General features: G+C 41.3%; 2 protein-coding genes across 2 annotated transcripts; one reads left to right on the top strand and one right to left on the bottom strand.

Moving 5' to 3' along the window:
- The first annotated feature begins 1,081 nt into the window (after positions 1 to 1,081).
- LOC149677259 (uncharacterized protein F54H12.2-like) lies at positions 1,082 to 2,321 on the top strand. The gene is made up of 2 exons (XM_089837257.1): positions 1,082 to 1,539; positions 1,607 to 2,321. The coding sequence occupies exons 1-2, from the start codon at positions 1,082 to 1,084 to the stop codon at positions 2,319 to 2,321; spliced, it is 1,173 nt and encodes a 390-aa protein (XP_089693383.1).
- Positions 2,322 to 2,661: 340 nt separating this feature from the next.
- LOC149677258 (uncharacterized) lies at positions 2,662 to 6,172 on the bottom strand. The gene is made up of 13 exons (XM_089837256.1): positions 6,119 to 6,172; positions 5,921 to 6,062; positions 5,635 to 5,866; positions 5,492 to 5,578; positions 5,209 to 5,434; positions 4,769 to 4,904; positions 4,583 to 4,714; positions 4,176 to 4,504; positions 4,001 to 4,119; positions 3,655 to 3,944; positions 3,426 to 3,593; positions 3,200 to 3,366; positions 2,662 to 2,775 (listed from the first exon to the last, which is right to left on the bottom strand). Exons 1-13 carry the CDS (start codon positions 6,170 to 6,172, stop codon positions 2,662 to 2,664), a joined length of 2,196 nt encoding a protein of 731 aa, XP_089693382.1.
- Positions 6,173 to 13,349: the final 7,177 nt, after the last annotated feature.

Genomic DNA, 13,349 nt, shown 5'->3' with positions numbered 1-13,349 from the left:
GTTAGCGGTTACTGAAATATCTCCTTAAGAACCGACGGTTCATCCTCAAGCTACCGATCCTAGTTCCAGAGCTGTTTTTAAGAATCGTGGTGTAGTGAATTATGTTGATACCGTAGAAAAATCAACCCCCATAGGGGATATATTCACCATACCCGGCGGTTATTATATCAGTTTACCCGTGCTATTGAAACAGCTGTACCGCAGCCTCGAGTCGTGGGAATACGCATCTCGGTTTTCTTTTATCAGCGACCCCCTCACCAATCACGTGGTTGTATTTGTAAGACGAAACACGTGGATAGCCTTTTCCCCGGTCCTATCAAAACTCCTCGGTTATAACGAGGATGTTCTGCCCTTTAGTTGCCCTCCCCATCAATCTGAGATAAATTTAAGAAGCGACGTACCCGCCAGATTAAATTTCTTCATACCGGATCAGCTATTTGTCTATTCCGATATAGTAAGCAATGAACTGGTAGGCGATACGATAGCGCCATTACTTCGTACTGTCGGTGTTGAAGATAAACCCTATGGCTCTATAGTCACTAAAACGTTCGATTCACCTCACTATGTTAAAGTTGCTAAACGTTATTTCGAGACGTTAGAAATAGATATAAGAACGAGTTTAGGTCAACCGACGGCATTCGAGTTCGGACAGACAACCTGTAAACTACATTTTAGACCATGCCCAAACCAGACGTCTTAGGTCATCGTTGCGAGTACCGGCCGTATTACCTTGACCAGGTGAGTGGCCAAGTTTCGAGCGTTTTTTCTGGTAGACCACATCAAAAGGGCCACGGGGTAGGGGGCTTGCTCAAGGGCTTGTTTAGATGGGCCAGACCGTTATTAGTTAAAGGCGCTAAATACCTAGGTGTTAAAGCCGCTACGACGGGGTATAAAATATTAGGCGATGTAGCCGAAGGACAGAATATAAAATCGGCTACCAAACGTCGATTTAACGAAACTATGGACAATATCATCAACCCTCAGAAAGGGTCAGGCGTTATAAAGAGGCTCAAGTTGAAAAGACTATCAGTTACTCTCAAGGGAGCAAAGAAGAAACCACGCGACATTTTCTCACGATAAAATGCTCTCCGTTCAATCCCTGAAGAGTGAACTCGATATTTTTGCTTCAACACCTACCCAGACAAGTATAGAACATGGACAATGGACCTGGTATAAACCTCTATCAGCGCTCAATGACAGCTCTACCGTCGAATACCACATCCCCGGAAACGGGGATTATTACATGGATTTAGCCCAAACAATGCATTACACCCGGTTAAGTGTGACCAAAGATGACGGCGGGATTCTACCGGACGACGTTGTGGTGGCTCTCGTAAATAACGCGGCTCACTCCTTATGGCGAAATTGTGAAATCTATTTTGGTTCCACTCTCGTAACGCCGGCGGCAAACAACTACTTATTTCGCGCTTACATCGAATCCCTTCTAAACTATGGACTAGCCGCTAAAAACACGCATTTGTCTTGCGCTGGTTGGGCTAAAGACGAGGCGGGTAAGATGGATGATCTAAACCGGCAGCGGTTTCCTTGTCAGAAAGAAAGCCGTCGAAAAATCTGTGGATATTGAATTTTACTGCCCCGTATTTAGCGATGTGTTTAATATACCCGAATATCTGGTGAATGCTGTGGATGATAAAATGAGCTTCTCGAGAAACAAAGACGAATTTGTGCTGATGTTTAAAGAGACCGCGACCCTCAAGGGTTGCAAAATATTGCTTAAAGAAGATGGGATAAATGTACGCAAGGTTAAACTGGCCCCTAAAATATTATTGGCGCATGAAGCTGCTCTCGCTAGAGGTGCTGCCCAGTATAACTTTACGCGTACCGAGATAAAAACGAAAACTTTGTCAGCGTACACGCAGAGTCAGAGTTTCGACAATATATATCTAGGTGCCCTCCCTACTCGCGTCATAATCGGTCTAGTTTCCAACAAGGCGTTCAAGGGTAGCTACACCCATAACCCCTTTAACTTTAAAAATTACAATTTGAATCATTTAGCTTTGTATGTGGATAACGATCAGATACCTTCTAAAGCCTTAACACCGAATTTTACTAAAAAATTGTTTATGAGAGAGTACCACACCTTGTTTTCAGGGTGTAATATTCACTATAAGGACGACGGTAACGATATATCCCCTTTCGAGTACGCTAACGGGTACACCTTATATGCCTTCGATTTGACCCCTGATATTTCGGCTAGTTATTCCAACTTCTGGAATATTGTTAAACAAGGTCAATTACGATCGGATTTAGGTTTTGCGACCGCCTTACCCGAAGCTGTTGTTTGCATCGTTTACGCTTGATTCAAGTTGATAAAAATAGAAACGTGATTGTCGATTATTAATGTCAGCAAAAAACACAGTAGATTTAAATTACGCCCTATCAAAAACCCAGAGTTTTTTGGGTGTTTTTGCTTCGGATAGGCTACCTCATAAGGTTTTCCAATATCCCATGTCTCTCATCATAAACTTTGACCAGCACAATAGAAGGGGGTCGCACTGGGTTTCCATCTATATAGACGCCCTAAGTGTCGGTTACTATTTCGATAGCTACGGCTTCCCACCATATTTTATACCTAGTGTAAGATTATTTTTATTGGAACATTGTAAGAAATGGTCATATGGAGGGAGACAGCTACAAAGTCTAGATAGTAAAGTTTGCGGTCAATACAGTGCCTTGTATATTATACATAGAAGTACGAAGAAAAGTACGAAAAGCTTTTTGGATGGGTTTTCCCGGAGGCAGCGACAAAATGATCTAAAGATCGCGAAGCGCTTCAATAATCATATAATAAGACTGAAAAGGAGTATGAATCATATTTAAAGAGTAACATATTTAAGCATTTTTTTCAAAATAAAGTTTATTTTCAAATTTCGTGGTCATCTTCTGACTCTAGAGCACGCCTTTATTACATTCACTATATCTAGGTTTTCTACGGATAAAACGCCAGCGATAATATGATAAAATAATTTATGTATAAAAAATTTTCAATAAAATTATAATTTCAAGTTTATCACGGCTTAATATTTAGTTCTTTACATTTTTGGTTAAATTTTTCGATAAAAAAATGCCCATATGCCAGGGTGCGCACTCCTCCTGGGAGGATATATTTTTTGTTATCACAAGCGGATAACGCCTTTTTGGTTTGTTGAACTGTATGTAGATTGTGTTTAGTGCTCACAATCCTTTTCATACTGCACGTCGTTTCTTCTTCACCAAATAAACATTTCCGATAATCAGCATGATGAATTGATCGTTTGACGACGCGGCGACAGATTCCTTTTGCAGTTTTCTTTTCACCGTTTTCGGATAGAATAGAATAAAGCATAGGTCTTAGCCCTACAAATTCTAATAAGGGCAGAGGTGTTAACATGATTAAGAAAATAGTTTTTTTTCGGAAATATTACCCTTTATTATCACTCCATCCATCTCATCTTTCATCTTGCCTAGGACCTTCTTATTCACATCGCTGAAAAGAGGGTGTGATTTCGGATAGCCGGAGAAATCAAACCGATCTGCGTGCTCCTTAAAGTCAGCGTACACTTCTAAAGTCTTTATGTCGTACATTAAGCTATCTATGGATTGAAGATAAAGTTAGTGGGGGTAGAAGGGTAGGTTTAAGATAAATAAACAAACCAGTATCAGTAAATTGAAGAATGGCCTTATCGCCGTATTTCTCTCTTATAAAATCGTAGTGAAATCGATATGGAAATAATTTGGAAAGATCTAACATTGAGAAGCCAGTGTAGATGGGTCGATTCAGGGTTAAATTTTTCTTAACCATCTGGATTCCGACCAATTCATTATGATACATAATGAATTTTTGGAAGGCCGGTGATGATGCCTTTTTAACCGCTCTTTCCTCGGTTTGTACGAGGTGGAAATCTATTCGATTCCGAAGATTTTCCATGGTCTTACCGAAAACGCTGTTAGAAGTAAAATTAATACCAAGATAATGAATATTGATTAGTCTATAGGTTACCTATTGTTCATCAGTTTAAAATAGTCGCGCTGGAATGATTTAGTAGCGTTTTTCCGTTTCTCCGTATTGAAATCTATGTAAGGGCTTAACCAAGGACCTTGGTTAAACCATAATGTACCCTGGTTAATTTTAGACCCTTCGAAAGGTAATATTTTAGATTCCTATAGTGTATGACGTAGATGGATTTGTTATCCAAACTAGGCACGAGTTTAGGTAGAGTGTCTTTCAAGGGGAGTCGGTTCTTTTCCATCAATGATTTATAGTATGGGGAAAACTCATCGGTGGTTATTTTCCTCGTCTCTGGTGCTAGCGGATAGCAATTATGGGAACGGTGTAATTCCTTCGGGTATTCCAAATCCACCTCGAGAATGAATCCGTGGGGTGAATCGTGTGGCGTGTTCAGAATGGTCTTCTTGGTATAAGACAGAAGATCGGGCGTCTTGCTATGAGCTAAAATATCACTGTCCTCATCAATCCAATTGAAGTTATTGAGGGTAAATAGTCCTACATAACGGTACCTAATGTAAACAATGAAAATAAGATTATAAGAACATTTTAGCTTATTAATAATCCATAAATTACCGTATAAATTATTTAGGTCGAGATATACGATGTAGTTACTAGGCTTGGATGGATCGTAGTTCGGCAAATCCTTGTTATTAGCCTCAGCAAAACGGTTGGAAATTAGACTCACACCGCCACGTATACCCCTTTCTTAACGTGGAAATTTGTAAATATCATAAATGAAAACATATTCAAATAAATTACCAACGAATAGATGCATATCCGGGTCTAAGAGCAAATCCAACTTTACATCCGTCATCAGCAGCGCAGCCTGCCAAGCCAAGCCAGGTCCGGTATACGAGTGAGCGGGGTTAATCGATAGAAATCGAGACACATTGTCCTGAATTCTTCAAACACACATGCTAATTGTAATGCGTCAATTTGGACATATGTGTCATGTAGATCACCTGAAAATTATAAATATTAAAAATATCATCCCCCCTTAACAAGCAAAAATTACCTAAAGTCTTAATTCCAAATTTCTCCCAGACTTCACGCGCATGCTGGTAGCTTGCCTCAGAGATAGGCTAATCAGTTAATGTATTATAGAAGGCCCCCCTCGACGGTAGTTCAGTTTCCTCAAATCGTTCCATAGAATCCATATAATCATATGGGAAAGGCAACTTCTTGAGAGCTAAATTTACTTGATCGGGGTTATATGACGCGCTAAGGATCTTGAATTTATCAATTCCACCAGAAGCTAAATTTTGAACTAGAGTGTCCAGCGAAGCCCCCATAAATCGCATCGAATCCAGGAATTGTAATCTCCCAAACCCAAAACTGATATAGGTCTCGGTATTGTTAGGGATGACCGTTATTTTCTCCTCCTTGAAAAGATCAATCTTTTGGAGGATAAGATGGGAATCGTACCTTTAAAACGAAATAACAGTTAAAATGATCGCTGTTAAGAATGGGTAATTAACTTACCGAGATAAGTTGTGTAGAATCACGGGGATTTTCTTCCCTAGTCGCATTTTGAGGTTGCAGCTATTGTGCGCCCGACCTCGGAAGCGGCTTAAAATCAGGGGAAGTTAAATACGGAATATAGAAATTAAGTAATAAATAAAAACTTATCGGTCAGATGACAATGATCATTCACACCGTAGTCCTCAACAGTGAGAATTTTACTGCAAATGTAGCAGTGAGTGGCCCTCTTACTAACTACCAACTCGCTAGGAGTTAGATTCATTGGAATATTATGTTCTAGGACCTCGGTTATGGTTTCCACCTCCATCATCAGACTCTCGATAAAAATTTGGACGGCGTCTAAACCTCGATACGTTACGGGTGCACTAGGCTCTCCTAAATATTATTGTTAGAAAGAGAAGTTTTTAAGATAAGAATTTAGTGACACACCATCCGGGGCTATCACAACGTAGCTGAATCCACAGGCAACGTGTTCCGAAAGTTTCGTGGTAGAAGAGATAGTCTCGTTGTTTGCAAAAGTTTGATAACGATTTAAAATGCTCTCAAAATCTGCGTAAATTATGAATGGACACTATAAATGATATCTACTAAGATAAGGGAAATATTTTAAAATTAGAAAATATTTACCTTTTGCATCCATTCAAACTTGTCGAAAGATAGAATGGGGTTTTTGTACGGCATTTTAATTCGTTGTGGATCATGGATTGAGCAATTTTTAACGTGTTCGGTATGATTTCGTTTCGCGTTTATCCCCGAAAATCTGTGAAGACATCGTCTGCACACGTAAGTGCAACCGTTGTGAGATGTGAGGTGGGACAAAAGTCTACTGAGATTTCGGATCAGGCAATAATGTTTTTTTTCACCGTCAGATAAAAGTAGAAGGTCGATTTCCGTTCTTCGATCACCCTCTCATAGCTAATATAGCGAGGAAAAACTTCCGTCTCCCAGGCAAACACGTTAATCGAGAGATTGTTTTTCACCTCAAATTTCTTTAAGTTGTGAGAGTTGAGTGTGAAGGGAAAACTAATGTCTGAGCAGTTTAGTTCATTCTCGTACTGTGTATACTTTGAAACTTGATTCGCGTTTTGATCGACAGGATGAAGGTGGGCTAAGCATGCCCACTTAAAACACATTACATCGTCAGACTTTATATTGAGCACGCTATTTTTATCACGAATTCTATCGGGGGTTCTTATATAGGATCCACCAACTAGGGGTAAATACTTTATAACATCCACTTGGAGATACAAAATACGGTCGACAACCCAATTACTTCCCAATTCCTGGAATTCATGCATTTGATGCGTGATTTGTTGTACACATACGTCCATCTGATTCTGAAACTGGTCTGCTGATAGAGTCGTTTGCGTTTTACTTCGGATGTACGGAATGTGTTCAACTTCGTCACCGTTGTTCAGAACTTTAGTATAGCGAACTCGAATTAAAATATTCTACTTTATCCCTTTTCTTTTTAGTAACTGTCCACTCAAATACTTAATCAAACTAAGGATAAGTGGCGTGATAAAAAGTTCGAAGTCACATTGATAATCTTTAGGAGTATATCGAGCACTAAGAACCGCATCGCCTAGGGCTAACATCTCCTCGGCACCGTCGGAAAAAGCATCCTCGGCGGAGGTAGGGGTTTCGCTCGATGATTCCTTCAGTTCTGCATAGTGCATACGAGAATGACGCCTCAGATTTCCTACACGCGCGAAACTTACCCCGCACGTATCACAGGTATATTTCACCCCATCATGCTGTTCGCGAGTATGCCTCGTTAACGTATATTTTCCTTTAAACTGTTTAGCACATACGCCACACGAAAACATAGTTTTAAATTATTATTTGTCTTACTAGATTGAAGCACAGAATAAACAATTACTTAGCTCACTAGATTGAACCTCAGAATGAAATAATTATGGTTCTTCAGGGTTTATATACCAGCCACGTTTTTCTTAAAACTTGAATTCACCCCATCAAAAGAACACTCCATTTCCTACAATCTACTCCGTGGGTAAAAATGTAAACTTTAGAAATTTTTTATGGAAGTGTAATTGAAATTGGCGTAGAAACTGAATTCCTACAATCTAATCTCGGAGCTAAAAATGTAGGTCTAAAAATTGAAGTACAAATTGAAATAGAAGATGAAGATTTTTCATTTTATGTTTTTAAATTTACATGTATTTGTAAAAATCAATTGATGGGAGCACCAATAATCGATTGGAAGATCTCATCTAGATCTATCTGCCACTGAAGTTCAGGTGTCTCGACAATGGGTTTGGTTTTTCTTTTTTTAGGTTCAGCCAACCCTGTCACCTTGGTCCTTTTTCGAGGGTTTACATCAAAAGATGATGGGGGCGACTCGAAGGTTGTGGTGGTGCTTGGTAAGATGGGTGGATCTAGATCTTCCACCGTTAGGTAAGGTACGATTGACGGTTCAAGCGATGACGGCGGATTGACCGGCGATGGATTAGACGATGCGTCTGTTAACGGGGCAGCAACTTCAATACCGAGGAAGTCTAGAATATCGACGACCTCAGCTTCACCCTCCACTGGCAAGGGAATTTTTTGGACCTAAAAGAAGATATTCCAGTTACATAAGATCGAATTATAGTCATTTCTGAAAATATTGTGCAGCGGCCTCACCTCTGAAGCCGCTGCAGACGATGATGGAGGGCTGAGCACCCTAGTCCACTTTTGGGACTATGTTCAGCCCGCCATCATCTAAGCTTCCCCTCCTTCTTTCTTATCCCATCTGAAAAACCCCTGTCCCCAAAACTCAACCGAGACGAGAAGAAACGCCGGTTTGTGTTAGTCAAGTTAGTTCAAGTTTGGTTCTCGAACCATAAGTTCGTTTTTTTTGTTTACTGCGGGTCAGATCCGCTTCGTCTCGAACGAGTTAGTTCGCGTTTTCCGCGGGACCAGGCACGGGTCCGTTTTTTTGATTTACACGAATTTCGAGAAAAAAACCACATTTGTATTCCGCGTGACATCGCGTTTCCAAAATTGGATCTTCGCTTAAATATTTGCAAAGTAAATATCGTTTCAACCAAATAAAGAATTGTTCAAAAGATCAACTTCAAGGTATGTTTATTTTCCTCTGGTTTACATTCCCTTATGGGACGATAGTGGCGAATTGAGCTAGGCCTACATAACTCCCCTCGCTATCGGACATTAGGGACTTGTAACGCGAATCCCCCTCCACGACCGGCCACATAGTTTTTCCCGGGGCGATCCGTTACAAATGGTGCCGTGCCCGTAGTTTTTGGGCCTCGGTCTCTTTTTCGGCGGGGTGCTCGGGCCCGATTCGTGAGCTTAGCTACAGGTTGAAACGTGTTTAGACAGAAAGCCGCCATATTGGATCCCTATCTTCGCGAACATTCGAGAAGGCTTTCCCGATTTTTATTTTTGTTTCAAATTAAGTTATAGATTATTACTGCTATCATGGATTTAAATTAAATTAATTCTTTTGGAATTTACGGCGTGTTAAATCGTATTCTTTTCGGGATAAATATTTTTGAATAAATTATTTTATGAATTAAATGAACACTCCCGAATCGTTCCCAAATTTAAATTTATACCGTGAAAGACGCGATACTGAGTCTACTTCAACTCAAGATAATAATTCGGACTCCTCAGAATCAACATTACCGTTAGCTAAGCCTAACATCGTGGCTGCTGATATAATACGCCCCCCTAAATTGCGTGATTTAAATATGGCATATTCCAAAAACCCAAATAACGATCCCCTATGGGACGATAATCTGGATTTAACCCCATACCTTCATACCGGGGAAGAAAGACCTAGACATGAGGACAATTTAGCCCTATTTGAGAACATAAGACAAAGTTATTACCCCCAGGGGAGTAGTCTCACTAGAAACAGACACGCGGGGAGTATCCCCGATTTAGTCGAGTTAAGTGACATAACTAGCCCAACCAAACAAAAGGTAGAAGTTCAATTAAGTGCATATGAAAAGGCAAAACAGTCTCTGAATAATTGGGTTTCCTCAAGGAAACGTATAGCAAAGGCCACGCCAAATGCAAATATTTCACAAGTCCCAGTACAAGGTACTTCCCCCATCGGGGCAAATCCCCGTAGAAGCTCGGTCGGGTATACATCTGCTCCTAGTAGACCAATTAGACCCAGTCCCATAAATCCTGGACAACCACAGAATCCTACAGGGCAGAACCCACAGGGAAATTCTCAGACCCCACCTAGAGGTAGCTCACAAAGTACCCAGGGTGCTAGTCAAACCCAGGGAACAGCAAATCCGCAACCCCAAACTAATCCAAATACGGGAGGTGCCCAACAGGCTGCATTTCTAACATCAGTCTTACAGTCCTTTACAAACCTGGCAACATCAAATCAGGGACATGTGAAAGGTTTAGAACCCCCTGAGAAATTAGCGTTTTATGGTAGAAAGGATGAAAGCGTTCCTGAATTCATAAGAAAATTCGAGGAATATGTTAGCTTCCATAAAATCAGTGAGAATGATAAGATGCTTTTCATGCCCATTATATTAAGAGACAATGCCCTACATTGGTACCGTTCCCTTCCCCCAGGAGTAGATTGGGCAGAATTTAAGGGACGTATCAAACGGCGTTTTGGGCTTAAGGATGAGGGAGCTAAGGCCCGAATAGCATTACATAATAGAAAACAAAACCAAAATGAGTCCATCGAGGATTTTTTTGGCTATTTCGTGAAAGTAAATCAGAATTTAAACCCTCCAATACCTGAAGATGAATTACTCCTTATAATTAAACAAAATTTAAGGATGGAGTTTAAGGGATTACTTATGGTTTTGCCAGCGCAAACGTTGTCCGATTTACAAGATGTTTGTTTACAAATAGAGCAAACTTTTGAGTTAGACCAACCTTCCTCGTCACAAGACAACCCAAATCCAGTTTCACAACACAATAGGGATGTTAGAGAGCAATCCATCCAACAGATCCCACCCTATCTAGCCCCCAGAAAAAGAGTAAATCAAGGGAATATCCCGAGCATGGGAACTCATACTAACAGGGACATCCCGCATGGGAACACTAACAACCCCCATCGGGACGAATATTACAATCCTCCCCCAGTCCGAAATGATTCCCAAAGCTATCCGAATCAAGATTATAGAGCTCCCTTCCCGAGGCCAAATTTCCAACCAAGGCAATCCCACCTTGCGTCCAGACCTTCTCGAAGAAGAAGCCTACCCAGGGATTTTCCTCAACAAACTCGAGTCTTTGAGAGGAGCAATCCTGAAGTTGAGCCTCGAGAAAACCAGCCTCAACAAAATGAAATGCAACTCGTCCCAAGACGTCCACAGAACCAAAGCCAGGATAACCAAGATCCTCCGAGAGTCACTCAGGATGATCGACCGATCACATGCTTCAACTGCGGTGGCTTACGTCATTATGCCAGTGAATGTCCATCACCAAGGGTGGAAAGACAAAGAGGTTCGTTTCCGGGAAACGCCAACCCGGGAGGGAATTCCAGAGGACGTCTCCCTCCCGCCAACCAATAGTCCCGCAAGATGAAAACCAAATTGTGACAACACCACCGTTACAATTGGCCACAATTCGAAGAAGAAGAAGACCCCGAAAAAGAAATCCACATCTAATAAACATTAAATTTGAACATGAAACCCTACAGAGTAGAATAGACAATGGTGCAGAAGTTTCCATGATTAGTTTAGATCAATGGCGAACCATACAAAGATTTAGAGGGGATAACAGATTAGAACCGAACTCAGAAAAATCAGAGTGTATCATAATGGGAAATGGGCAATACTCCTTCACTAAGGGCTCAACCGTACTAGATTTTGAAATAACATTTGAACAAGATGTAACGAGGAAATTTAGCCAAGAGTTCCACATCGTCCCTTCACTTCTGTGTGATGCCATTCTAGGCCAAGATTTTCTTGAAGACTGGAAAACTATTATCGATTTTGGAAACTTAACCTGTAACATAGATGGACTAGAATTGAAATTCGTAGAAGTAACCGAAGATAAATTTCCTCCCTCACCCCAAATGGTTTCGAACGTTAATGAAGCAGTTGAATCAACCTCTCTCTCATATAAGCAGAAGAGAGAGTTGAAAGAACTCCTTCTCCGATTCCCAGAACTTTTTAGTGATAAATTAGGAAGAACCAGCTTAGTGGTCCACGAAATCCATACCGGAAATGCTAAGCCGATACATAAAAGACCATATCGAGTGAGCGATGCTAAGAAGAAAATCATAGAACAAAGCTTTTATGACATGCTCAAGGATGGTATAATCAAACCTTCGACGTCACCATGGGCTTCGCCAGTGGTGATTCTAGAACAAGATGACGGATCCGGTACAGGCAAGAAGAAATACCGTTTCTGCATCGACGTCAGAGAATTGAATTCCATCACTGAAAAAGATCCCTATCCGATTCCAAGAATCGATGAAACTCTCAGTAAATTGGGAAAGCCAAAGTACATCACCGCATTGGATTTGAAATCAGGGTACTGGCAGGCTGAAATGGAACCAGGAAGTGCGCCAAAGACAGCTTTCATCACGCACGCTGGAAAATACGAATTTAACGTATTACCATTCGGACTTTGCAATGCGCCAAGCACTTTCCAACGACTAATGGACGAAGTCTTCCGAGATGGAGAAAAATTTGCTATCGTCGTATACCTCGACGACATACTAATTGCCTCCGAGACATGGAAAGAGCAGAAAAATGCTCTACAGTATGTGATGACTAAACTGAAGAACGCTGGTTTAACCCTTCAATTGAAGAAATGCCGCTTCGCCCAATCGGAAGCAGTCGTCCTGGGACACGTAATTAACGAAACGGGAATTTACATAGATCCTTCCAAGGTTGATGCCATCAAGAAATATCCTCAGCCAAAGACGCTGAAACAAGTCCAAAGATTCCTTGGAATGGCAGGATGGCATCATAGATTCATACCTCACTATTCCAAACTAGCCACTCCCCTCAATAAATTGAAGAAGAAAGGCGTAAAGTTCACATGGGGTCCTGATCAAGAGGAATCTTTTCAGAAGATAAAAGATGCCATCTGTAGTTCACCACCATTGGCCGCGTACAAACCAGATGCGCCGAGCATATTGACAACAGATGCATCAGACGCCGGCTTGGGCGCGATGTTATCTCAAGTCCAAGATGGAAGAGAAGTTTCAATCGCGTATGCGAGCCGAAATCTTCGAAATGCGGAATCCAAATACAGTACTTCAGAAAAGGAATGTCTAGCAATTTATTGGGCCATCGGACACTTCCGGCCTTATTTGGAAAGTAAACCCTTTACCGTCGTCACCGACCACAAGGCTTTACAATGGCTGTTTGGACTCAAAGAACCAAACTCGAAACTTGTCAGGTGGGCCATGTATCTACAAACATTCGATTTCAAAGTGCAACATAAGAAGGGAGTCGAAAACGTCCTAGCCGACGCCCTCTCACGAGCTCCAATAGGACTGTTCGCCATGTCAATAGCCTCCACCATGGAAGAAGACAATCAGATCACGTCACCGGAAGAACCGACCGCTCCATCGGATCATTCACACGTCGCGTACATTTTACCACCTTACCCTCACGCGAATTTTCATATCTTCGATCGCGATGACATCATCACCGCTCAAGGAGAAGATCCGGTTATTCGCGGAATCATTGAACAACTCCGACAAGAAAATCCTCCAGACAATACAGAGTACGAGATGGTAAACAATCTCATTTACCGGAAATCATCGGGAGTTCGTCCAGCACGGATTTATTTACCCCAATCTCTCAGAAGAGAAGCCTTGAGACTCTTACATGATCATCCTCTGTCTGCCCATAGAGGAAAGTACAAGACACGAGAAAAAGTAGGACATCGGTAC

This window comes from Phalangium opilio, unplaced genomic scaffold (genome assembly GCF_054372755.1).
Source record: "Phalangium opilio isolate 3A_F unplaced genomic scaffold, DU_Popi_V2 ptg000043l_1, whole genome shotgun sequence".
Lineage (NCBI taxonomy): Eukaryota > Metazoa > Arthropoda > Arachnida > Opiliones > Phalangiidae > Phalangium > Phalangium opilio.
The sequence above is the reverse complement of the archived record's forward strand: the minus strand, read 5'-3'. Positions and strand labels throughout refer to the sequence as shown.

Coding starts and splice junctions, on each gene's coding strand:
- LOC149677259 (XM_089837257.1), top strand. CDS start 1,082: ATGCTCTCCGTTCAATCCCTGAAGAGTGAACTCGATATTTTTGCTTCA. Junction 1,540..1,606: donor GATGATCTAAACCGGCAGCG/GTTTCCTTGTCA, acceptor CCCCGTATTTAG/CGATGTGTTTAATATACCCG.
- LOC149677258 (XM_089837256.1), bottom strand. CDS start 6,172: ATGCCGTACAAAAACCCCATTCTATCTTTCGACAAGTTTGAATGGATG. Junction 4,505..4,582: donor CGACCTAAATAATTTATACG/GTAATTTATGGA, acceptor ACCGTTATGTAG/GACTATTTACCCTCAATAAC. Junction 3,945..4,000: donor TTTAAACTGATGAACAATAG/GTAACCTATAGA, acceptor TACTTCTAACAG/CGTTTTCGGTAAGACCATGG.